The sequence below is a fragment of the Suncus etruscus genome, chromosome 4 (assembly GCF_024139225.1).
Source record: "Suncus etruscus isolate mSunEtr1 chromosome 4, mSunEtr1.pri.cur, whole genome shotgun sequence".
Lineage (NCBI taxonomy): Eukaryota > Metazoa > Chordata > Mammalia > Eulipotyphla > Soricidae > Suncus > Suncus etruscus.
The window spans coordinates 146,996,845-147,023,632 of record NC_064851.1 but is presented as its reverse complement, the minus strand read 5'-3'; the positions used below and the strand labels follow the sequence as shown (position 1 = coordinate 147,023,632).

General features: G+C 45.1%; 1 protein-coding gene across 6 annotated transcripts in view; it reads left to right on the top strand.

The window, feature by feature from the left end:
- FGFR1 (fibroblast growth factor receptor 1) overlaps positions 1–26,788 on the top strand; it is a 66,397-nt gene that overhangs the window by 943 nt on the left and 38,666 nt on the right. For all 6 annotated transcript variants that reach the window (XM_049771808.1, XM_049771807.1, XM_049771806.1 and 3 more), the window contains exon 2: positions 11,309–11,487. In XM_049771808.1, coding sequence (XP_049627765.1) covers positions 11,397–11,487 — 91 coding nt within the window. In that variant the 5' untranslated portion in view covers positions 11,309–11,396. The remainder of the gene's footprint in view (positions 1–11,308; positions 11,488–26,788) is intronic.

The following is a 26,788-nucleotide window of genomic DNA, read 5'->3' as shown; positions in this document are numbered from 1 at the left end:
AGGAAAGAAAGCTCAGAGGGGCCTGTGAAGCCCTATCCTGGGCTGGGGTGGGGTGGGGGGCTGGAGGCAGGGACGGGGATCCTTGAATCTGGAATCTGAATCTAAGAGGTGGAGGAAGGGAAGAGGTTTTGCTTTCTCTGGCCGGCCTAGACCCCCAAGACTCGTCCCCCTATTCCACAACACTCCACCCAGCTCGGGGCTGGGGGGGAGTCTCGTTTGGAACTTTCATGAGCCTGGCTGAGGAATTTACTGATGTGCATTGAACACCATTCCTGGGGAGGTGCGGGCACCTTTGCAGGGCAGGGTGTGTGTCCATGGAGGTAGGGAGAGGCGCCTGATACTTCTTTTTTATCCTGGACCCAGAATCCATTAGCCCATTAAAACATTTCTGTGGTGTCTTTCTCCCACAACGCCCCCCCCCCCATCTCTTTATTTTCCAGATGTATCTATCAGCAGCATCTGGTTCCGTTTCACCCAACACGGGCACACCGCAGCCACATTATTAACATCCTTCTCCCGTCCCCCTCCCCTGCCCAGATGAATGCGGAGATTGTTCCACAGGCCCGGACCACCAGGGTCCCTCTTAGAGACTTCTCGAGGCTCGGAGGGTTTTGGGGAGAAAAGAAAGTTACCGTGGAGCCCGAGTTATTTAGGGTCTGATTGGGATTGGATGTCTCTTTGCAGATTTAGATTTTGCGGGAAAGAGTCTGCAAAGAAAAGCCACTCAGGCTTCCTCCTGGGTAGTGGTGGTGGGAGGTGATGGTGACACTTTTCAAATGGGTCAGCGGTTCCAAGTGGCCTCATTGGCCTTGGGTCTAACCCAAAACTGGCCCACGGAAGTTTCTGGAATGCATACTGGTTCCCTTCGACTCTCTGTAAGCATGTCCAGCCCAACGCGCAGGCCTTGGTCATAGAATAGGGGGTCTGAGTCGGTGGTTTCACGCATCCTTTGGTAACTTTCCCCTTGGAGAGGCCACTCTGCTTTTCGAGGCTCCCACTCTCGGTTTCTAAGGAGGTGTTTGTGCCCAAACAGGGGTGGAAACTTCCTTGGAACAGGTCTGAACACCCGGGCTTGGGTCTTCCCTGCCTAAAAGGTCCGAACCTTCTGGCCCAAACTTTTTGGAGGAGTGTGGGGGCAGAATTGGGTGGCTCTCACTCACCCTCTCTTTTCTGAGTCTCTTTCAAATTGAAAAACACTTCTCTGGTTTCCTCCTTTGGGCGGTAGTTTCGAGGCTGTAATGAAATCGCACTTTCTCTAGACATGGTAATTAAGGTGACTTGTTTCCTCCGCAGATGAGGCCTGCCCTTTGCGCCTCCGGACCTCCTGAGCTTTTTTCGGGAAAACCGCTTTTTTCGGGTAGAACCGGAGCCTTGGCACTGTTGAGTAGAAAGTGGCCATTTTCCCCATTGGCCCGGGTCCCTGTTTCCTCTCTGAGCTTGGTTAAAGAGCTAAGTAGCAGGGGCCCCGGGGGACTTGCTTCGTCTGCCTAATTACCCCCAAGTCCGGGTCAGCTCTTCCTCTCTGACCTAGGGAGAGCCTTGTGGCTGGCTGTGCTGACACCCCATCTCCCTAATGACTTGTTTACATATTTGCCCCCATTTGGTTGGGAGACCTCAGGGCTTCTAGCTGGAGCGCTGCCGCTGACCCCCCCCCCCCCAAGAAGGAGCTCTACTGGGGTGTTTGGGGACTGGAAGGCTGGGGATGTGGGGGCTGGCCTTCAGCCAAGATAGTTGTGACCAGATCCTTGGAATGTCTGTTGCATTGACCTGATGCTTTTTTTTTTGGGGGGGTGAGGGTCACACCCAGCAGCACTCAGGGGTTACTCCTGGCTCTTCGCTCAGGGATTATATGGGATGCCGGGATTTGAACCACCGTCCTTCTGCATGCAAGGCAAATGCCCTACCTCCATGCTGTCTCCTGCCCCCTAACCTGATGCTTTTTTTTTTTTTTTTTGGTCCTGGATCTGCTGCTTGCAAGGCAAACGCCCTGTGCTATCTCTCCGGGCCCTGACCTGATGCTTTTTCATGGAGCAGTGGTAAGGGAGAGACTCTGCCCTGATCATATCGGTTGAGCAGGTGTTTGGGAGGTGCTGTCCCCAATAGGATTGGGCCATTTGGGTTCTTTTTTTTTTTTTTTTTTGGTTGTTTTTTTTTAATTATCTTTATTTAAACACCGTGATTACAAATATAATTGTAGGTGTATGATTACAGTCATGTAAACATTTGGGTTCTTTTGATCCAGATCCTGGTGCCCCTTTCCCTTGGCCTCTGGCTTAGAGAAAGTCCCCCTCAGCTCCCTATAAATAGCAGGTGAAGCCAGCAGAAGGGTCATCACTGATGCTTATGTGTTACCTGAGAGACAATAAGGGGAACCCTAAACCTTAGGCTCACTTGATTCCTGGTGGATTCCAGCGGTCAGGAAGACTTGGCAGGGAGATGTAGCCATGAAGACAAGGAAAAGTCATAGGTTCTTTTTTTTTTTTTTTTTTTTTTTTTTTTTTTATCTCTTTGGTTTGTGAGCCAGCAGTGCTTTAAGGGCTACTCCTGGCACAGTGCTCAGGATTTGAGCCCAAGTCTTAATGTGGTCATAGCGTCTTTTTATATATACCCAGCCTGTTGAGCTCTCTCTTCAGCTCAAATCATCAGGCTTTGGGGGGTTATTTTGTTTTTGGGGGGCACACCTAGTAGTGCTCAGGAATTATTCCAGGCTCTACACTTCAAGGACTTTTCTTTGACAGTGCTCAAGGAACCATATGGGATGCTGGAGATCAAATCCCGGCTAGCCATGTGTAAGGCAAGCACCCTACCACTGTTGTACTGCTCTAGCCTGATTCATCACTTTACTTTTAGTCATATGCATTTTGCTTTTCAGTTTACCTAAAACAAGATTCCTAAAATAGACTGGCTCTTGTGAATTAGGGGTTGTAGCAGCCAGTTTCTCTGAATGCTTTCTGCCTCAATTTTTTAATCTCGCCAAAATGGCTGTGGGTTAAGAGCTGTGTCGGAAAGTTTTATTTAGTCTATTGCTGCTAGAAGAAAAGGCAATAGAATTGATTCAAAGTCTTGTTCTGTAAAGTCTTCATAGCTCTTGGAGGTGAGTTTAATTTTCTCTTGGGAAATTTGTCTTGCATTTATCTTCCCAAGCACTTAGTCTTGAATACGCCAGGGATTACTGTTGGGAGTCCGGATGGAGAGCTTTAGAGAAGGGTTGGTGTTTCCAGAAAGGATTAAATATCAAGCTTGGGCTAGGATGTTTGCTTTACCCCTTTTGCATCTTCCTTAAACCAAAAGTTTTCTCCACAAGACACTACCAATAAAAGAAGCTGTGTTTCTCCCTTCCCAAGTATTAGCTCTTCAGAAGTGAACCACGCTGGGGAAATGGTGCTGTCCACCAGTCCACCCTACCTTCAAGAGTGAGACTCAGGGCTGGAGCGATAGCACAGCGGTAAGGCATTTGCCTTGCACTCGCCCAACACAGGACAGACCCCAGCATCCCCTATGGTCCCCCAAGCCTGCCAGGAGCGATTTCTGAGCACAGAGCCAGGAGTAATCCCTGAGTGCCGCAGGTGTGACTCCCCCCCCCCAAAAAAAAAAACAACAGTGAGACTCCCCAGATTATAAAGAAGCTTTAGGCTTTAATTTATTATAAATATTAATTAACTAATTAATTAATTAACTCCTGGCAAGCTCAGAAGACCATTTGGGATGCAGGGAATTGCATGTAAGGCAAATGCCCTTCCTACCGTACATTCGCTTCAATCCCTAAAACAAGTTTTTAATGTACTTCATTCTCAAGGACTAAAGACTTTTTTCTTTTTTATTTCTTTTTAATTTGGGGGCCACTTCAAACCTCATTTCTATTGTCTGTGGGTATTATTGGCATACTATCTTTTCTTTTTCTTAAATCTCACAGATGAGTAAGACTATTTTGTGTCTGTCTCTCTCCCTCTGACTCATTTCACTCAGCATAATGGTTTCCATGTTCAACCATGTATGATGATATTATATGAACCTTACTGCAAAGATTGGTGAGCACATTAAGGAAATAACTACACCAACAGCTATCATGATAATGGTAGTGAATGAGAGAAATAGAATGCCTGTCTCGAAGACAGGTGGTAGGAAGGTTGCACTGGTGAAAGGGGGGTATACATTTTTTATGACCGAAACTCAACTACAAACATGTTTGTAATCATGGTGCTTAAAAATATATTAAAATAATAATAATAATTTGGGTGCCACTCTTCAGTGCTCAGATAGCCATATGCACCAGGGACGGAGTAGGGTCAGTTGTGTGCAAGGCAAATGTTTTGCCCTTTTTACTATCTCTGGTCCCAGGATTTTCTTTTTCCTCATCACAGAAAAGTTTTTTGTTGTTGTTGTTGTTGTTTGGTTGGTTTGGGGCCACACCCGGTGACACTCAGGGGTTACTCTTTGCTATGCACTCAGAAATCATCCCTGGCTTGGGGACCATATGGGTCGCCAGGGGATCAAACCTGCAGTCCGTCCTAGGCTAGTGCACGCAAGGAAGACGCCACCACTCCGGCCATCACAAAAAAGTTTTAAAAAGGGGCCAGAGAGATAGCATGGAGGTGAGGTGTTTGCCTTGAATGCAGAATTATGACAGTGGTTCGAATTCCGGCATCCCATAAGGTCATGCAAGCCTGCCAGGTATGATTTCTGAGCATAGTAGAGCCAGGAGTGACCCCTGAGTCGGCTGCTGGTGTGACCCAAAAACAAACAAAAAACCCAAAACCATTCTTGGACCAACTAACAGTTTGTAGACTGAGCTGCATAACTTTCCCCAAAAATCTTTTTTGGGGAAGCCACACCCAGTGCCGCTCAGGACTTAATCCTGACTCTGTGCTGGGGTTCACTCTTGGCAGGACTCAAGGAGGTGGACATTATGTGGTGCTGGGAATTGAACCCCAGTAAGCTGTGTGCAAGGCCGGCATCTTACCCTTTGTCCTATCCCTATCCCTTCCCAATGTTTCTAAATACTTGCCGGGTCACTCTGTTTGTTTGCTTGTTTTTTTCAGAAGGGCACAACCCCGTGGTACTCATTTAATACTCTGGACTCTGGTCACTCCAGGTGGTGCTCAAGGGCCCGTGTGATGCAAGGGATAGAACCTGGGTTCTGCATGCAAAACATGTGCCATCCCCTGGAATTGCCTCCCCAGCCTAGCTCAAACACTCAGAAAAAAAGAGTAAAGATTGCTCCCTTTGGGGGGAAATGACCAGATTTGTCAAGAAGGTGTTAAGGGGTTAATATTACTTCTGAGGACTTAGGATGTTTAGAAAATATTATAGTTGTAATGCTCTGAAATAATACAGCAAACTAATCAGGTGGGCTTCACCATTGCTTTCTCAACCTCTTTTCTGTTGAGTAAGTTTTCTGGTCACTTTCTTTTCAGCCAGCCTTTCTTTCATTCACAAGTTGGTCTCATTAACAAATTTGTCAGCATTACTATGTAGGTGTTAGGTGTGAGGAGAGTAACAAAAGTTAGACACAAGATCCTGCTCTTGGGAAGCTAAGATCCCAAGAGGAGAGGAGAGAGTTGGGCATAAGTAAATAACAGTCATGCAAGATGAAAAATCTTCACATGAGAGGGGCTGGGCAAACTTTTTTTTTGGAGAATTCTTTGGAAATGCAGAGAACAAGGTCCCTCTGCTAGAAGGTTTGAGAAAGACTTGTAGAAGATGGGGCTTATTTAGGTGGAGCTCAGGAATAGAAGCTCACTGGACATGCGAGAAAAGCAAAGAAACTTGGGCAGGGAACTTACCTAGAGTTGTGTCGTCCCTTAGAAATAGAACACGAGGGGCCAGAGAGATAGCATGGAGGTAAGGCGTTTGCCTTTCATGCAGAAGGTCATCGGTTCGAATCCCGGCGTCCCTTATGGTCCCCAGAGCCTGCCAGGAGCGATTTCTGAGCATGAAGCCAGGAGTAACCCTGAGCGCTGCCAGGTGTGACCCAAAAAAAAAAAAAAAAAAAAAAAAGAAATAGAACACTAGCCAGATGGAACCTTAGCTTTCCTGGTTGCCATATTGCAGGGGGAAAAGATGAAATATATCTTTTCATATTTTACACATTTGTTTATATTTTAATAATTTGCTTAAACCTAGTATCTAAAATATTTGAGTAATCAGCATAAGAATTGATTGCGCAATGTTCATTTTTATTTTATTTTGTTTATTTATTTATTTATTTTGGTTTTTGGGCCACACCCCGGCGGATGCTCAGGTGTTACTCCTGGCTGTCTGCGTAGAAATAGCTCCTGGCAGGCTCGGGGGACCATATGGGACACCGGGATTCGAACCAACCACCTTTGGTCCTGGATCGGCTGCTTGCAAGTCAAACGCCGCTGTGCTATCTCTCCGGGCTCGCAGTGTTAATTTTTAATAGGTTTCTAAATTCATTTTTTATTTTCTATTTTTCTATGTATTTATTTTCTATATATTTTTATTTCTAGCATACTTCAATTTGTCTTAGCTATTTTTTCAACTGCCTATCTGTTACAAGTGGCTAGTAGTCTTTTTTGTTTGTTTTTTGTTTTTTTCTTGTTGTTTATTTTTTTCGGCCACACTTTCCAGTGCTCAGGGATTACTCCTGGCTCTGTGCTTCTGGCAGTGTTCAGGGGACTTTATGGGATGCCAGGGATTGAACCTGGGTCAGCCGCGTGCAAGGCAACCACCCTACCCACTGTACTATCACTCCAGCCCAATTTTGTGGGGTATTTAGTTTATTGCTTTCTGTTGAGGGGCCTTACCCTGGCTCTGCATTCAGGAATTACTCCTAGTAGACCTAGGGGACCACATAGAATGCCAGGGATCAAACCCTGAGTTGGGTGCATGTAAGACAAGTGCCCTACCCACTGTATTATATCTCCAGCCTTAGTTTTGGGTTTGAAGATGAATGGTGACAAATACCTTTGTAAAAGTGAGAAGTTCTTGTTCCAGTTATCAAGATGTGTACTAATAGGGAGTTACTTAAAGCACACTCTATTTAGTTTCTTACAATTAGTACTTTCCGAGAATTTAGCAGACACTTTTACTGACTACTCATTTGATCCTCATAACCACCTGTACAAGTGTTTGTTAGAAAGGTTAAATGGTGGTTCTGGGAGCCAGAGTGATAGTACAGCGGTGGGGCAATTGCTTTGCACGTAGCCATCCCAGGACAGACCTAGGTTTGATCCTTGGCAGCCCATATGGTCCCCCGAGCCTGCCAGGAGCGACTTCTGAGAGCAGAGCCAGGGATAACCCCTGAGCACCGCCAGGTGTGGCCCCTCAAAAAATGGTGGTTCTGGAGTGCTAATGGCAAGAATTTTTCCTGAAACTGGACACATAATACATGAGTTCCATCTAGCTCAGTGATCTCAAACAATGGTCCGAGGGCCACATATTGTATTTGTATCTGTTTTGTTTCTTCATTGCAAAATAAGATACATGCAGTGTGCATAAGAATTCGTTCGTAAGTTTTGTTTTTACTATAGTCAGACCCTCCAATGGTCTGAGGGACAGTGAACTGGCCCCCTGTTTAAAAAGTTTGAGGACCCCTGATCTAGCTGATACCTGGTTTGGATACCCAAGCCCTAAGTTTTGCTGGGTATGTCCCTTTTCCCCTACCCCAAAATAATTCACTTTTCTTAGAGTAAAAGAAATAAAAATAATTTACCTTCTAACCCTATCAGCTACTGTTTTCTCCTTGTAATTTTTATCGTGTATTTTAAAATAGAGCTATTTTTGGTTTTGATGGGCCATGCCTAGTAGTTCTGAGGGGCTTGGGGTTTGGGGAACTCTACTGGGCATTGGGGATTGAGCTGGGTGGGCCACATGCAAGGCAAATACTAGGCCCCACTGTACTATCTCTCCAGCCCCTCCATATAATTTTTTGAATGGGAAGATTCTTTTGATCTTTACTACAAGACTTTGGAAGACATTTAGGGGCGTGTGGGTTCCCTGCACCCCTACTCAAATCATCCTCAGCTACCTGGGGTGGAAGACTCCTTCCTGATCAGTGGGAAAACAAGTCTGTGTTCCTGTTTTCCCACTTCCCAGTGAGAACCTCTGCACCCTGGAGGAGTGATTCCTAGCCTTAGGAACCTGAGCAATGGAGAGGATGAAGGTGGAACAAATACATGGGGTCTCTGAGGAAGCTGGCCACATGCACCTGTGAGTCTGCTGGTCACTTCTGTCAAGCAGTGATGGAAGGAGACTGTTCCTAGGGGTCTTCAAGGAATTCACGTAATTAGTAGGATGAGCAGAAGATGAGGGGAAGAAGGAGGTGGCTCAGTCCACTAGGGCCCCAAAGGGTTTGTGGGCTAGTGGTTTACATCATTGTGGAATGTGGTGTGTCCCCACCTTCTTCTCTTCTAGAAGTTGATACCCAGGAGGCCGGGTCCCAGAGGGAAGGAGAAATGCAAATTTGCAAACAACTGGGAGCTCAATGGCTGATGATAAGGGTTGAAAAGGGCTTGTCTGTAGCCAGCCAGTGCCTACTGCAGAGTCGGCAGCTTTTCAGGAGAAAGTGTGGCCCAGTGATGATAGGAACTGCCACTCTGTTACATTTGAAAGCAATCTTTCTCATCACACTTTCCTGTAGGATATTGAAACTTCCTCCTTTTAGGGGGGGGGGGTCATACAATGCATAGGGCTAGCTCCTGGCATAGCACTGCAAGCAGAGATCATTCTTGGTAGATTCTGGGGATCATCTGAGATACAGGTATTGAACCTGAATTGGCTGTGTACAGGACCCTACCTCCTGTCCCATATATCTTTAGTCCCTGAAACTCCATTCTTCTGGTGGTTTCATAAGACTTAGCTCTTGTCTCCAGTGAACAGCAGGCCTACATCTCACATTTGGCATGTCCTTGAGCTATGGAATACGGTCTAATGCACTGGTTGGCAATTGTTTTGTTTTTGTTTTTGAGTCACACCCAGTGGCGCTCGGGTTATTCCTGGCTCTGCACTCAGAAATCGCTTCTGGCAGGCTCAGGGGACCATATGGGATGCAGGGATTCGAACCAAAGTCAGTCCTGTGTTGGCTGCCTGCAAGGCAAATGCCCTGCCACTGTGCTATCATATCACTCTGGCCTCGCCCTAAGATAGTTAACTTTTTTTTTTGTTTTGTTTTGTTTTGTTTTGGTTTTGGTTTTTGGGCCACACCCGGTGGTGCTGAGGGGTTACTCCTGGCTATCTGCTCAGAAATAGCTCCTGGCAGGCACGGGGGACCATATGGGACACCGGGATTCGAACCAACCACCTTAGGTCCTGGATCGGCTGCTTGCAAGGCAAACACCACTGTGCTATCTCTCTGGGCCTGGTAGTTAACTTTTAAAGAGAAATTTTAAGCATGTCTCTTTGAAAATAAAGATAAATTCTCTTTTGATTTTATTTCATTAAGAAATTCTAGTAAGTCCTTGGATGGAAGCAAGAGAGCATATATTCCTGGGGGCATACTCTTGGAAACTAAAACTGGGGCCAAGAGAATCCTGATTGTTGGGCCTGCTTCACCCATGAGTGAGCCCAGTCTTGCTCACAGGACAGGAGGTCAGAGCTGCAGCACCACATTAGGACATGTTCCGGAGAAGTGAATTATCTGAATAACTTGGATGATTCCCTAGAGTAGGGGTCTCAAACTCAATTTACCTGGGGGCCGCAGGAGGCAAAGTCGGGGTGATCCTTGAGTGCAAAGTCAGTAGTAAGCCTTGAACATTGGGGGGTGTGACCCAAACAACTAAAACAAAACAAAACAAAAAAAGATTCCTCTAGGGCAGGGCCACAAAATGTTGTACGAAGGGCCGCAAATGGCCCTCGGGCCGCAAGTTTGAGACCCCTGCCCTAGAATATTTAGGACAAAAGCCACCTAGAAGATGGACATGGTCACCCCCACAGAGCCATCTAGTGCCTCGAAAGTTATCACTTGGTAAACGATTAGTAGCCAAGCTCTCTGGTCCTCATAATCTAGAGAGGTGTTTGAATATTTACTATTGCAGGGGCTGGAGAGATAGGGTTATAGGGTGTTTGCCTTGCATGCGGCCGACCAGGGAGGGACCCGATTTGGTTCCTGGCATCCCATTTGGTTTCCCCCACCAGCCTGCTAGGCTTGATTTCTGAGTACAGAGCCAGGAATAACCCCTGTGTGTTGCTGGGTGTGGCCTAGAAACCAATAAATTAATAAATAATAAATAAATAAAAGTTTTTCTTTTTTTAAAGAAAATTTACCGTTGCAGCAACTACAGCAATAGTACAGTGGATAGGGCTGACTTAGGTTGCACTTGCACTTGGCTGACTTAGGTTCAATCCCCAGCATCCCATACGGCGCTCTGAGCACCACCAGAAGTGATTCCTGAACATCACCAAGGGTGGCCCATTAATCAGGGAAAAGAAAAAAGTTTACTGCTCCAGAACTAAGGAGTGGATAAAAGGACCTAAGGATAACAGGCAGGCTGTCTGCTTCAACCAGGGGATGGCATGAGCCATCAATGAATCTGGCTTTGGAGCTCTCTCTGATCTTTCACCCTCACCCTCCTTCCTTCTAGATTCATTTACACGGGAGACCAGCTGTCACCTTGTAGTACTGGGGGAAAACACTGGCACACTCAGGTTCCCTGCTCAGACAGCCAGTGCTGAGAGTTGTTTTCTCTTTGTGAGGAGAGCTGGTAGAACCTGAGATACCTGTGCTGGAGACAAAAAAAAAAGAAGAATCTTGGAAAGTATTCGTTTCCATTTTCCTCAGTACATGGGGTCAGGCCAGAGAGCTTCAGAATCTCTGTGGCATCCATTTCCTAATTGTTGGCTTTTCCGTCATCCATCTCCCTTCATACCTCACCAAAGGGTTTCTTGCCTTAGAAGGTCTGGCTTTTACTTGAAAGTGATCTGCATGCTACATCTCCTGCAAGCCCACCACATTCTCTGAAGCCCTTGCCCAGGAAATGTCAGGACTCTTGGGACTTTCATGAGTCCATTTGCTTTCTTGGCACAAATGATCTTGGGCTTTGTGCCTGGGAGAACTTCATGATAATTTTCCCAGCAAGACTTGCACATAGTCCACATTCAATAAATAATTGTAGAACTGAGTTAAAGTGCTCCTTTGTGTAATTAAGGCTTCTGACCTCAAATTCAGCATTTGGGGCAGGACCACAATTCTCTTCTTTGTACCATAAAGAGTAAAGTTATTGCTTCAAGTACCTTCTGAACAGAGTGACTGAGACATGCATTATCTTCTCCATTCTCCCCCAGCCCCCTAACCCATTCTGCTTTGCAGACATGTCCCCCTAATGTTTTGGTTTCTTCCTTTCCCCCCCAGAGTCAGCTTGAAGAAGAGGATTGAACTCGAGGCGGAGTCTCCATGGAGGTGTGGCGCCTTATCACCAATCTCTAACTGCAGAACTGGGATGTGGAGCTGGAAGTACTTCCTCTTCTGGGCTGTGCTGGTCACAGCCACACTCTGTGCTGCCAGGCCGGCCCCAACCCTGCCTGAACAAGGTAAAGTGCAGGCTGAGGGGCACCCAGACCCTTGGCCCTCACAAACAGGGTGGGTAAGGGAATGGCTGGGCCAGCAGTCCTGTTACATACTGGGAAAGCTCTGTCCCAGTTGGAGTTAAAGACTCCTGCCTTGCAGAGAGACTGCCAGTCTTTCTTGTATGGGCCATCCTTAGAACCAGTTTCATCAGAGTTTGGGTTATGAGGGCTTCCCATTGGCAGTAGTGACCAGCTCAGGTTGGGTTTGTGCTTTTCTGTTCCTGAAAACAGTGCTTTGATTAGGACTCAGGTGTGTACTTCCTAACCTAGACAAGGATATATAAATTAGGGCTGAGTGAGACACCGGGGTGTGAGTGACATCAAATTTAGGTTTAGTTCTGGACCACACTCGGGGAACTATCAAGGGAAGTGGAAACCCCTGACTTACAGAAAATTGTTCCTTTTCTATGAAGGTTGGCATTTGTGACCAGGTGCCTGCCAACTTGCCTTTCCCAAGCCCCGCTAAAAGCCTGTTAGGCAGTTTGCATTAAATATGCAGTATCAGAAGACTTCTTGACAGCTTAAGAGTCAGGGAGCATTAGTAGTGGAGAGGTAGTGGGGATGAAGAGGATTCTAGGTGGGACAGCATGAGAAAGGGTATTGAGGAAGGTGTGTAAGGAATGAGTAGTGGGGCCTGAGTGACAGTATGGTGGGAAGGGTGCTTGCTTTACCAATGGCTGACCCAGGTTCAATCCCTGGTATCTCATGTTGTCCCCAAGTCCTCTCAGGAGTGATCCCTGAGCATATAGATAGGAGTAAGCCCTAAATACTGTTGTTGGGCACAGCAAAAAAATGAATGAGTTATTATGGGTAGAATTGAATTGGGTTAGTATTATCCCATGCTAAGGAAACTGGACTAAAGTGGGGTACATATGGGAACTTTGTGACATCTTCAGTTTTATTTTTAGGGGCTTGGGGTCACATTCAGCCATGCTTAGGAGCTCAGCCTAACTCTGCTCAGGGATCAGAGCAGATGCAGTGCTGGGAGGATCAAAATGGTGAGCCACATACAAGGCAAGTGCCTTAACTCTTTTACTATCTCTCCCAGATAGTAAAAAGTTTCAATCCAGTACTGGCAAGCTCCAGATTACAGAAAATTCATTTGCCTGAACTGAATTTGGATGGATATGAAAGAAGTCAGATGGACTTATGTTTATATCTGCTCTACTACTTAATAAGCTGTATTAATTGTTTTGAAAAATCACTCAAAACATGAAAGCTTTGTTCATCTTTAAAATGGTTGCAATATGGCTGGAGCAGATAATACAGCATGTAGCATGTAAGGTGCTTGACTTGCATTTGGCCCTGGTGCCCTATATGGTCTCACAAGCCACACTAGGAATAATCCCTGAGTGCAGAGCCAGAAATAAGCCCTCTGCACCACCAGGTGTGACCCCAAAATAAATGGTTAGAGAAATAGGCTAGCTGGTAGGGTACTTATCTGTACATAGCCAACCTGGGTTCAATCCCCAGCATCCTATAAGGTTTCCCAAGATTTGCCAGGAGTGACTCCCTGCAGACAAAGCCAAGAGAAAGCCTTGAGCACTCTGGGCATCGTCCCAAAACAAAAAATATAAATATGATAAAATGGGGACCAATAATAAAGGGCTAAATGAGATAATTCAGATAAACCACTTGCAGATAAAATGTTAGTAATATTCCACTACAACAGCTATTGCCAGAAAAATTGGATGATGGTTGTTGTTTTTGTTTTTTTTTAACATCTAGCCAGAGGAATGAGGATATGAATGAGGGTAGGAACGCTGAGATTGTAAAGAAGAAAAAAAAAATAGTTAAAGATTCTACACATGGGCCCGGAGAGATAGCACAGCGGTGTTTGCCTTGCAAGCAGCTGATCCAGGACCAAAGGTGGTTGGTTTGAATCCCGGTGTCCCATATGGTCCCCGGTGCCTGCCAGGAGCTATTTCTGAGCAGATAGCCAGGAGTAACCCCTGAGCACCGCCGAGTGTGGCCCAAAAACAAAAAAAAAACAAAAAAAAAAAAACAAAAAAAAAAAGATTCTACACAAATGGGATCTGCGGGTTTAAATATGTTTGTTGACAAAGACTAAAAGAGAATGAAAAGAGTAGTTAGGGCTGGAGGTTAGTAAGGTCTGGAAATTTGTATCAGCCATAGTGTACACAGTGATATGGGAACACAGAAGTCATGACAGCTGAATGATATTTGGGAACATGAATTTATGATAGATTCTAAAGTAATCTTAAAAAAAAACAGCTCACACTCTTTTTTTTAAATAAATTTATTTTTAATTGTGAGAACAAAGAAAGAGGACAAGGTAAAGTTACAGTGGAAGGACAATCACCCATAAAAAGAATTCTTAGAAGAAAACCCCTTGCTGATACCTTAATTTTGAACTTTCAGCCAAAGAACATTAAGAAAAGTAAAATAGAACCCATGTACAATTACTTTGTCCCTCAAGTCCCCAGATTATAGTACATTATAACATTTCTTAGCGGTACACAAAGCAATCTAAGGCCATAAAACTTATGTAACTCCTTAAACTTTGAAGGCATAGTATTTTCTTACATTTCCTTGCATATGCATATTAGTTTAAGTTAACCTCAAAAAAAAAGTTTAAGTGGGATTTTTTAAGGATTAGAGTCAAAGGAGCACCGTAAAAATGGTGTTAAGAATTGCAGTTTTTGTTTGCATAGGCCCACCAAAATATGAGGGACATGGAAAGGAAAAGCCTTGGCCTAAATACAAGGAGAAGTTTCCTAGCAGAAGACCAACTCTAGTCTCCAGGCAACTAGTTTGTCCAATCCAAGTCATAAAATACTTTTATTTTTCACACAGTCTCTGTTGTTGGTATCATGTTTCTGTAGTAAAGATCCTGGAATCTGCATATCCTAAATTGAAGTCAGGATGGTGTAGAGCGTCCTCTAGTTTCACCTCACAATAAAAGGGCAATGCAGAGAGCTCTGTCCTGTAAGCAGGTCATTGTTGTCAAGTCTTCTTAGTGTTGATGGAAGTCTCTTTTGGGAAGGTCAATGTCAGAGCAGCAGTAGGGTCTTTCCTGGTAGAGGATTGTTTCCAGATGATGTTATAAATGACCTTGGATGTTTCGTAGTTAGCTTCCCTGGTTCAGGGGTGAATGGAGAATGCCCATTCTTCTGAGGTCTGTGCCAGATCATTATGTCAATGTTCAGGGTGTAAGAACCCATTGCTCTACAAGATTTCTGTGTTCCTACCTCTATTAGATAAGAACTTATTTGTATGTATAGTATTTTCCCATTTTTATGTGCCTATGCAAACAAGGAACAATGCCACATGGCATTATAGGCCCATATGGGGGCTTCAAGAACAAGTCAAAAATCCCCATGACATGGTTAAACATAATCATTAAACTGAGGGACTCCTTCACCAAATATTCCATATTGAACAGCTCACAGAGAGAAGATAAGATAAAAAGTGGGGAAAATCTTCACTGTATAAGGGAATATTTAGTAAGAGTTATAGCTGTCAAAGAAAATAGACATAAGGGGCCGGGCGGTGGCGCAAAGAGGTAAGGTGCCTGCCTTGCCTGCGCTAGCCTTGGACGGACCGCGGTTCGATCCCCCGACGTCCCATATGGTCCCCCAAGCCAGGAGCGACTTCTGAGCGCATAGCCAGGAGTAACCCCTGAGCGTTACCGGGTGTGGCCCAAAAACCAAAAAAAAAAAATAGACATAAAATATTCAAAAGCCATATGTGTCCATTTTAAGTCTTTTAAAATAGTTGGGGGTAGTTAAATCTAGTGCACCAATTTAGTGTGTAATTAGGACAGTGAAGTACTGAAGTTACAAAGGGTAAATGGGGTGTACTGATGGTTGAGGGTGATAAAGTTAAGGAGTGAAAATGAGCTTTACAGGGTGTGTGAAAGGCAGAATACCAGATGGACATTCTACATACACAAAACATAACATAAGGATAGAATATACTATTTATATATAAGGTATTACTCCCGCGCGGTTTTGAACATGTAGACTGGGAAGAAATTGCACTAGAGCTAGCCTCCAGATCAAGAAAGAATTCCGTAGAGAACCGGAAGCCAGGATCTACCCACCCTCCTTTCTGTGCCCTCCCCCCCTTCACTGGGGGAAGGGCAGGGAAAGCTTGGGACCCCCGCCAGGAGGGACCACCCGACACCCACCTTGTCTGGTCGCTTGGGCTGCCACCCCAGGAAGGCCTGGAGGTGGGGGGGGGGGCAGGAGAGGGGACGGCTGGGGCCTACCAAGGCTCCCAGCATGCCCAAGCTAGGGAGAGAGCCTTCAGCCTGGGGACTCCCCAGACCCCATGCCGACTAGAGCTAGCCCAGCTCACACTCTTATAACCCAAGTACAGGGGTAGAAAATGAGATCAGTGTGAATTTCAGGGCTGTAAAGAAGAAAGAGTATCTAAACCATACATATAAAGAACTTCAGGAAGATAGTAGCAGTAGTGGGGATTATTTCTTTCTGTTTTGTTTTGAGGAGGCCACACCTGGCATTGTTCAGGGGTTACTCCTGGCTCTGCACTCAGTAATCATACGGGATGCCAGCGATTGAACTCAGGTCAGCTTCATTCAAGGCAAGCGCCTTACCTTCTGTACTCTTGTTCTGGCCCCCTGGAGGAGATTATTGAAACTACTGGGTATATATCAAGAAGGAAGGCAGACAGTGATGGAAGGAGTTTCGGGCTTAGAGTTTGGTTTGGTTTGGTTTGGTTTGTTTAGTTTAGGGGGTCACATGTGGTTCTGCTCAGGGGTCTCGCCTGGAATTGCTCAGGATGCAATCCAGGGCCACAGCTGTCCAGTATGTGGTAACCAAGAGTCTTAACCTTGGGGCCAGAGAGATAGCATGGAGGTAAGGTGTTTACCTTTCATGCAGAAGGTCATCGGTTCGAATCCCGGCATCCCATATGGTCCCCCATGCCTGCCAAGAGTAATTTCTGAGCACGGAGCCAGGAAAAACCCCTGAGCATTGCCGGGTGTGACCCAAAACACACACACACACACACAGACACAGACACAGACACACACACACACACACACAAGTCTTAACCTCTACTTTCTCTCTAGCCCAGATTTGGTGATGACAACACACAGGTTCCAAGACAGTGGAGGGGGACAGGAGAAGCAAAGGGTCATTGTAGGAGGCCATACAACAGTGAAGACCAAAGTCTTACTGCCATTTGGCAAATCAATTTGTGGCATTATTTACATTGTGGAAAATAGGTCAGTTTTTAGTGGATTTTAAATGCAGTGCAGTATGTTTTCATAAATGTAACATCCTGGTAACTTTTATCCCAGTGAAAATGTGGAACATTTTCATTACCCCCAAAACTTCCACGTGCTCCTAGCATTGAGCTTAAGCAACCACTAATGTGCTTTCATCACTGTAGTTTAGTTTTACCTATTCTAGAATTTCATATCATGAAATTATAGGGTGAATGGAAGCCCTTTACCTGTTGATGGCTATTCACGTGGTTAACAATTTTAGCTATTGTTATTGAAACTTCTGTGACTATACATGTTTTAGTCTTTCTGTGGGCATTCATTTTCCTTGCTTTAATTCTGATGTTGGCTCCACTTCTTACTGACTGTTGGCTCTGGGGGAAATACCTCTCTGCGCCTCCATAAAGTATAGTGATGATGAACATCTGCTTTGGGAGATGTTTAATTCGTTGTGAATATTAAATGAGAATGTACACAAAGTTTTTTTTTTACCAAAAACCAGGCTAGAGAGCCTGGTACCTAGGCAGAAAGTAATGACTGGTAGAGGTGAGCAGATAGATGATCATTTTTTTTTTTGCGACCCGTAGGAGCCCCCACATGGGAAGAACATGCTTTTAGTGAGGGCCTTGAAAAGCCTTAGAGTCAGAGGTGGAAACCCACCAGATTTGGATACTAAGGCCTAGTTCTCCTGTTGAATAGTCGGTCCGTGAACCACTTTGGCCTGGGTTTATATCCCTCCGTAGAACAGAACCTGGGGTCCTGGCAAAGAACTTCGGTGACGTCAGGGGGAAAAGTCTGCCTGTGCTTTGTAAACCGTAAGGAACCTCTCAAATGTAAACTTACTGTGTTGGCTTGGCCCTTCTCACTGGCAAATAATAATGCTGCTCTTGTCCTCAGGAAAAAAAACTCACCGGTATATCAAACAGATGCCCAAAAGTCTAGCAGAGGTTCCTAAACTTATTTGGCCTACCAGGCCTCATTTCAGGGGAAGGGGATGGGGGAAGCACACAGCACCCCAACCCCCAATCTACTTAGCAGACAAGTAGAAAGTGCCCCCCCCCCCAGTGTGTGCACACATGCCTTCCACAGCTCTTTAGAAAGAGGGTTTGTGTATATATGTGTCTGTGAATGTGTGTGTGTGTGTGTGTGTGTGTGAGATGGGGGGGAGGGAGGGAGGGAGGGAGGGAGGGAGAGAACAACGCCACCCCCAGTCTGCAAAAACTCCTGAGGGATGGGGAGGGTCCAATGTTTCTGGCCGTCCTTGGAAATTTGATTTAATAAAGGTTCCAGGAAAACCAGCCACCCTCCCTTTTCGCCTCCCTCCCTCTCTTTCTTCCCTTCTCTAGCTTGGAAGCCTGAAGCAGCCAAGCTTGTTTCAGCTCAGGCTTAGGAGGAAGAGGGGGGGGGGGTGCGTGGGGGGGTTGTGGTCCTGGGTCCGAATGGCCCGGGGGAAGGGCTCTTTCCAAAGAACCTGAAAAAGCATGTGGAGCTCCGGGAATAGTGGTTTCTCTGTGTTTTTCTCTGTTTTAGACTAAGGCTTGGGTAAAAACAAGTCAACATTCTTAAAGTAAATTCAAAACAGTTTGTAAGACCAGTCTTTGAGAGTTGGGTATGGGGAGTCCTGCCTGCCTTTCAAGCGGTAATGTCAGTTCAGCTCCCCAAACTATGGTCAAAGGACACAGCATGAGACTTGCGGTCTCCAAGTACTTGCCTCTGTGCTCAGAAACCTGCAACTAATAAGCAATTTAATGGGCTCGGGTTTTACAGCTCCTCCCACCTACCCAGATTCGAAGGAGTCTGGTAGCTGGTGGCCGGGTTGAAGAGGGAGAGGTTACATTTAATGGAAAAGCTGCAAGTTTCCATTTCTGGCTGCAAGCCTCCTGGATGCTGTGCCCCATAAAGCCAGGCTTTGTCTTTGTGTTCTGCAGAAACCTGTGTCGATGGGGACAGGCAGTGGTGGTGACACTCCCCAGCTTCAAGCCCTAGGCCCTTGGCCACCCAACCAATCCTTCAGGGGCCCTGGAGCAGCTTTTAGCCCAAAGGGGTGTGCAGTTCACTCCTCTGTAAGAAGCCTCATATAAGTGTGGGTTGGGGGCTTACTGCAGCTGCTGGTGTGACTGAGTAGAAGGGCAGTGGCTTGAGCTTTCTGCATCATTCCTGCCCCCGACTTGACTTTTTCTCAAGAAAAACCTGTGGGATATTTAAGAGGAGATTCTCCCCCAGTGCCAACAGGCATATGAGATTTCATTGGGCTGATGATGAAATTGGGCCACCCACTTGAGACAGGGCTAGAGGATTTATTTAGATTTACAGATATTTATTGTTTTCTTTTTTGTCATATTTGGTATTCAGGAGTTACTCCTGGCTCTGCACTCAGGAACTTCTTCCTGCAAACCCCATGCAGAGCAAGAGCCTTACCCTCTGTATTATCTCTCCAGCCCCTAGATTTACAGGTTTCTTCCGGGGGCATAGTTACCAGGTTCCATATACCTACTCCCCCCCCCAAGGATTGTGAGATCGTCACCAGTGAGTGCCCTTCATAAGATGTGTGCCCGTGTTCCTAGAGCTGTGGTGAGCTGCACGAGCAGCAGGTGGTGGAGGCACACACACACACACACACACACACACACACACACACACACACACCACTCATCCCTGCACTACAAGGGAGCAGTGAGAAAGGAGTGGCCACTTGTCAGGCCTGACCACACTAGGCCAGTGCAGCCTCTCCAGGGCTGTGTGTTCTTGGCTCTAGCCTCTGCATTGCTACACCATTAGCTCCACTGATTTTCCACTCTGACTTTGCCAACCAGCTCTCCAAAGTCAGGGAGGAGAAATTTCTCAGGAAAGAACAAATGGTTGTCCAGAGAGCCTGGAGACTCTGGGGGAGGGGGAGCTGTTGGCGCTCAGACATGGAGCATGGTCAGAAATTCTGTCACAGTCACCTGGATTCCGGGATTTCCTAAGCAGGAACTGGAGTGAAAGGGGGAGGGAGCTGGTGGCCTCCACATCAATGGGGTGCAGCCCTGCTTCCAGAATTGAATTCTTGGGAATTGTCATCCTTAGGTTCACATCTGGGATCACAGAGTCTGACCAGGGGCTGCACCCTGTTTTTATACAGTGCCTCGATTCCACTGTGGCTGCTCCTCAGCAGCTCTAGCTCACCCTGTGGACAACACATTGGTCCCTCCCTCCATTCTCTCCGACTCCCCTAAGCCTGGAAAGGAGAGGACTGTTTCCTCGCTGACAAGAGATGATCCAACTGTTTCAGGGCTCCCGGTCTCTCATCCAGTTCAGTGTTCTTTCTGGAGAGATGCCCACTCACAGGCATTTGCAGATCGTCCTTTTTTTTTCTTTCCCAATAATGTTTTGGGTGTGTTTGTGTGCATGTTGTCATTGTTTTTGAGTCACACCCAGCAATGCTCAGTGATCATCACTACTGATAAGGAATCTGGAGACCATAACGGGTGCCTGGGATCAAACCAGGTCAACTGCATGCAAAGCAAGTATCCTCCCTGCTATACTATCTCTCCAAGCCCAGATACTCTCTTCTCTCTTCTCTGCCTACCTACTCCTGCCCAGGCTTTTAAACTGATCTGAATAACAACTCCCCTACCTGCCCTCTAAGAGCCTATGGGAGTTACCAATGTTTCTTAGGAAAGGTCTTCTGAAGCTAAGTTGCTCTTTAACTTGGTGCTTTGCTTCCAGCTGGCATGACCAAGTAGTGGAGACAGTTGCCTGGAGCCCCATTAGATTGCTGCTTCCTAGTAGTGCTATACTTTGGTGCCAAGACTTAGAGCTTCACTCTCCTGCTTCTGGGTTCACATGGACACTGCTTTCAACGGCCCACTGCCTGCACTGGCAGGCTTAGCACCCTGCATGCCCACAGGCCCAGTGAGTCTCAAGCACTGTGGAAGACTGCTCAGGCAGAGCTTGAACCCGCACATGTTGTGGTATGGCTGAACCTCCTGGGGTTGTGTTGTAAAAGGAGGTGACTATTGGGGCAGCTGGCCATGCGGATGAATACGCCTGTGTTTCCCAGGCAACAGATGTGTAGGCACATTGAGCCTTAAGTAGAGGAGAGAGTCAAGGAGTTAGAGAAGAGTTGACTGTAGGGTTTGGGGGCCTAGACAGGGAGATAAGTTAAAAACCATCAATGCTGAAATTTCCAGTATTTAATCAACAAAGGAAGATGAATTTAGAGTTAGCCTTGCATCAATTTTCTCCAAGGTCCAAAAGTAACCTCCTGCTAATAGTTACTCATCTCAAGTTTCACTGAGAATCTCTCCCTCCTTCTCCCCTTCCTATTCTCCTTCCTCCCCTCCTTTTACTTCTTCTTCAATCCCCCTTCCCTCATTCCTTTCTTCCTCCTTAATTTCTTTCTTTCTCTTGCTCTTCAGTTCTTCATTCTTGCACCCATTTGACCAAAGACTTACCTTTTCCCCTTTTTCCTTTTAAAGAAGTACTAAAAAGGCGATACAAGAGAATACTAGATAGACTATAAACACAAGTTTTGGATGGATATATGGATGGATGGATGGATGGATGGATGGATGGATGGATGGATGGATGGTTGGATGGATGGATAACCATTGTTTATCCTGATCTGTTAGCCTTAAATGTTCATCTCCACCCTTTTCTCCTTTCATATTGTAATTCTTTATGGAGTCTATGATTAGGGTTTATCTTGGATTTAATAGGCTTACTTTTCCTGCAAATCAATCTTCCTTTTCTGCCTTATCCTTCTTTAACTTTAAATCCAATGTTTACTCTGCCATATATTATGTAGACTTTTTAAATACATAGCTATTTCCTCCACTAGAGCAAAGTTCTGTGCAACCAGAAATACTAATTATATTTTTTCAGACATTGTAACTTGGATCTATGTCTAGGTTCATCACAGATAATTTAGAAAATGTAGACCTATAAAGAGAAAAAAGTTTTTGTTCTTCTCATCCTACAATAATTACTTACCCCAAAATAATTTACTATTAACTATAAACCCCATCATTTTAGACCTTTGTCTTACAGTTATACAAATATGACTTCAGAAATGGACTTTATATTGCTTTCTTTTATTTATTTATTTATTTTTTGGTTTTTGGGTCACACCAGTGGCATTTAGGGATTACTCCTGGTTCTGTGCTCAGAAATTACTCCTGGCAGGCTTAGGGGACCATATGGGATGCCAGAATTTGAACCATCATTGGTCCTGGGTCGGCTGCATGCCAGGCAAATGCCCTACCACTGTGCTATCTCTCCATCCCCATGGTTTAATTTTATAGCTTAAATGTGTGGGTTTATTTTTTTGCCTACAGAGAAAACTTTAATCATGCTTAGTAACTACATAGTATTCCATTGTATGATTTTACAAATTGTATTTAGTTGTCCAGTCTGCTGTTATTTTGGACTAATGGTTTGTACCTAGGTTTGAAGTGGTAGTATAGCAGATAGCAGATACTTGCCCTACATGAAATTGACTTGGATTAGATCCCTGACAGCCTTTATGGTCCCCCAAATCTGCCAGGAAGATCCCTGAAGTGCAGATCCCAGAGTAATTCCTGGGCCCGGAGAGATAGCACAGCAGCGTTCTGCACTTGCAAGCAGTCGATCCAGGACCCAAAGGTGGTTGGTTCGAATCCCAGTGTCCCATATGGTCCCCCGTGCCTGCCAGGAGCTATTTCTGAGCGGACAGCCAGGGAGTAACCCCTGAGCACACTGGTGTGCCCCCCCCCAAAAAAACAGAGTAATTTCTGAGCAACAACACATGTGGCTCTAAATCAAAATAAAACAGAAGAGTTTGCACGTAAGATTTTTTTTTAAGTTGGTGCTTTTATTTATTTTTGATTTTGCTCAGAGGGATTTCAAACTGTTCATTCTAGCCACATTATGGTCTTTTAAAGTAAGATTAAAGGGGACAGGAACAATATAGTATAGTGGGTAGGGTGCTTTGCTTTGCATGCACTTCAACCCAGGTTCAATCCCTGGCACCCCATATGGTCCCCCAAGCACCACTAGGAGTGTCTTAAGTCCAGAGTCCATAGTAACTCCTGACCACTATCAGTGCCCTTCCCCAAAATTAAAATAAAATAAAAATAAAGGACTGGATTGTAACTAAGCAGGAGAGTACTTGCCTTGAATATGTGATGCCTTGGGCATCACAAATAATCCCCTGGCATCACAAATAAAGTAAAATAAAATTTCAGTGCATCTTTATGCTTTAAAATTTTACATATGAACACTGATTTCCCCTACCACAACCCCTCAAAGTACTGATTTCACCACCATCAGTTTTCCCATAATCCCCAGCTATCTGAGGTCATGTAGTTAGAGTGAGGTCAAACTGGGTTTTACACTCAAGTAGGTGTAGGTGTGCCTCCAGGTTTTCCCATTGTACAAAACCATGTCCCTTAGCCAAATGGGGTTTAGGAGTCCAGCTTTCCCTTCCTTTTTGGGATAGTGTGTTGTGACTGGGGAAAGGGTCGCTGGGGTTGCCTGCCCAGAGGCATTCTGTTCTTAAGTGAGGTTTATGAATAAGTCACAAGTCCATCGAGCTACCGAAGGAAAGTGATTTCCTAACCTAGAATAATCAAAGAAAAAGGAAACCCTTTAGGCCTATTTGGACAGGGTATAGGATCAGGGTCATTAAGAATCAGAGATCTTCCCTTGAGTTTAAGGCATCTTATTTAAATTCTAGGACATAATACTTTTGCAGGGACACAGAAAATGCATATCTTGTTTCTATATTGGCTTTGGCCCCACAGTGTCAGATGGATGGAGACATGTTGGAAGGTTTAGAGAACATTAGCTTTCTTTGACTCTACCAGCTCTCTATTTTTTTTTAAGTTGTATTATTACAAAAAAGGAGGGCAATGAGTGAGAATTCAAAAATTTTGGTTTTGTCAGGGTTTGCATTTAACAAATTAATGCTTTAAACAAATATGATATAGGGCCCGGAGAGATAGCACAGCGGTGTTTGCCTTGCAAGCAGCCGATCCAGGACCAAAGGTGGTTGGTTCGAATCCCAGTGTCCCATATGGTCCCCCGTGCCTGCCAGGAGCTATTTCTGAGCAGACAGCCAGGAGTAACCCCTGAGCACTGCCGGGTGCGACCCAAAAACCAAAAAAAATAAAAAAAATAAAAAATAAAAAAAAAAACAAATATGATATAGTTTGGACTAGTCAGAGAATAACTACTGAATTTTGAAATTTGTATTAAGTTAGTGGTATGAAATCTAAAGTATGCCACAGAAACAATAAAACTATTGAAAATTGTTATATAAGTACTTTATACCAGTTCTGTATAACCTTTAAGAGGAAAAGTCTTAAAAGTCTTCAAGACTTTTCTTTTTTACCAAGTCTTTGAGATCTTTTTTTTTTGGGGGGGAGGGGCACAACCAGAGTGCTCAGGGGTTACTTCTGGCTCTGTGCTCAGAAATTGCTCCTGGCAGGCTTAGGGGACCATATGGAATGTTGTGGATTAAACGCTATCATCTGCCTGAAAGGCAAATGCCCTAGCTCTGGCTCTTCGAGATTTTTCTTGAATGAGGGTTCCAGAATATTAAACAGTTCTATTCATGCCCTACCAGGTTAGACTTAGTCCTGACCAGTATTAATCTCACCAACAGAAACAAGTATGTGGTTTATTTTAAAAAAGTTTTATTTTTTATTTTTATTTTTATTTTTATTTTATTTTTTAAAAGTTTATTTCGCAGAGGACTTTAAATAAAATTTGATTCATATTGATATTCAGTTAAGTATTTTGAGTGTGAATACACTGAAAGTAGTTAAGCATTTTCCTTTTAGGGGGGAGTACCACATCTAGTAAAGCTGTGGGACTAACTATAGGTGGTGCCCAGGTTTGAACCATTGTTGTGACTGCAGCCAGATGCAAGGGAAAAGCTTTAACTTTAGTAACTCTCTGACCCCTCTTTTCTTTTTTGAAAGTTACTTAGGGCCTGAGAGATAGCTTGAAGCCTGAAGTACATACTTTGCATGTCAATCCCCACCACTGAACATACTCCAGAATATTGACAGGATTGATACCTGGAGCACCATGAGAGGTTTAGCTGCTAACTACCATAGGTTGTGGCCTAAGAGGGAAAAGGACATGCCAGTACTTTCTGTGTCTTTCTCTCCAACCCTAATAGTATGCATGCATGTCCTGATGCTCTCAAGAACATCACTTAGCACCAAAAATGAGACCAAATCAGGATCGTAAAGATTGTCTCCAAAGTCATCCTACAGGGGCTGGGGCAATAATACAATGGGTAATGGCATTTGCCTTGCACGTGGCTGACCTGAGTTTGATCCCTAATATCTCAAATGGTCCTCTGAGCCTGCCAGGAGAGATTTCTGAGTGCAGACCCAGGAGTAACCCTTGAGTACCAATGGGTGTGGCAAAAAAATAAATAAAAATAAAAACAAAAAAAGACAAACTCATCATCCTACTTCTAACCATGATAATGATGAAGCAGGGTTATATTGGTTAATTTTAAGTCACGGATGTTCACGAGCTGGGAAAATTATTGTAAATGTCACAACAGGTTAATTAGGTGTAAAGAGACCAACCCCCACATTGCTGTGCAACTTAAAGATCTAAATAAATGTCAGAATAAGCACCTTCTTTTCTGATATTTGGATTTTGCTGTGTTGATGATCCTAGTAGTGCATAGTACAGCGCATGAAGAAACAAGGTAGAAGGAAAATCTTGAAATTATTTGTCTAGAAACATAGGACATGTGCAAGTAAAATCTTTGAATAGAAAAAAATTAAAATCCCAATTTTAAAAAGAAGAAAGAACAAAATCCTCGGCAACGGGAAGAGTAGGAGAGTAGGTGAGAGTTGCTGTTGCTGCACATGCAGTCTTATGTCATCTGATAGTAGCTCCTGAGATTTTTCTCATATGACAGGCTTGTTCTAAAACATTGTAGTTCTCTTGCAAAGCTCCTGATTTGTTGTCCAGAGTGTCCATTTGGCTCTTGCGGGAGAGCCAGGAAGGTTTCTCTTGGACCCAATAAAGCACCTGGTCCTTCTTGTAGCTTCACACACCCAGATTTTTTTCTCTTTTTTTCTTTTTTTTTTTTTTGTTTTTTGTTTTTTGTTTTTTGGGCCACACCCGGCGGTTCTCAGGGGTTATTCCTGGCTGTCTGCTCAGAAATAGCTCCTGGCAGGCACGGGGGACCATATGGGACACCGGGATTCGAACCAACCACCTTTGGTCCTGGATCGGCTGCTTGCAAGGCAAACGCCGCTGTGCTATCTCTCCGGGCCCTCTTTTTTTCTTTTTAACTATATTTTCTACCATAAAAGGTTCTTGGTTTCTCAAAAAAGAAAAAGAAAAAAATGGGGGAAAGGATGCAGGTGTGTGGTGCCAGCCCTCACTGCCAGGCACACAGTAGCGCTGGCTCCAGCATGTTTTGGGGGCAGGAAGGACTAGTCGGCGCTGTCCAGCTTGACCGGGCAGTGGAGTCAAGGATGAGGAGGAGCAGCAGCATGAATGCCAAAGTCATCACTTGGCTCTAAGCTCCACATCAGAAGAAGCCAGTCCCCAGGACACTTGGAATGAAGACCAGCCAGATGGCCACAGAGAGACTTTGGAGCTCTGAGGAGGCAGAGATGCCCCAGTGCCCTGCCCAGGCCCCTGAGGATGAGGAGCAGGATGTCCTCCTCAGGAAACGGTAGCAGATGTGGCAGGCAGGGGTAGGTACTTCTCTATCCTGGAGCAGCGGGAAGCAGAGGAGAGTTCCCGAGTGGGTCGGATCCCCCATAGGCCCAGTCACAATTCCTTGGGCATCAGTTTCCCAGGAGGCTGAACCCAGCGATGTGTGACCCCAGCCGGACCCAGGATGAGAGTCAAGAGTGCTAAGAGCCAGGAGGAGGAAAAATGGGGTCATGGAGAAGACCCACACACCCAAGCAGCCTGTTTTGAAGAAGCCCCTGGCATTTGAAAAGAGACTAAAGAGACACTTATATCTCCAGGAAGTCTGAGAAAACATCAGTGCCAAAGTCTGTTTTGGAGAGGAAGCCATCAATTCTTGAACGATTTCCA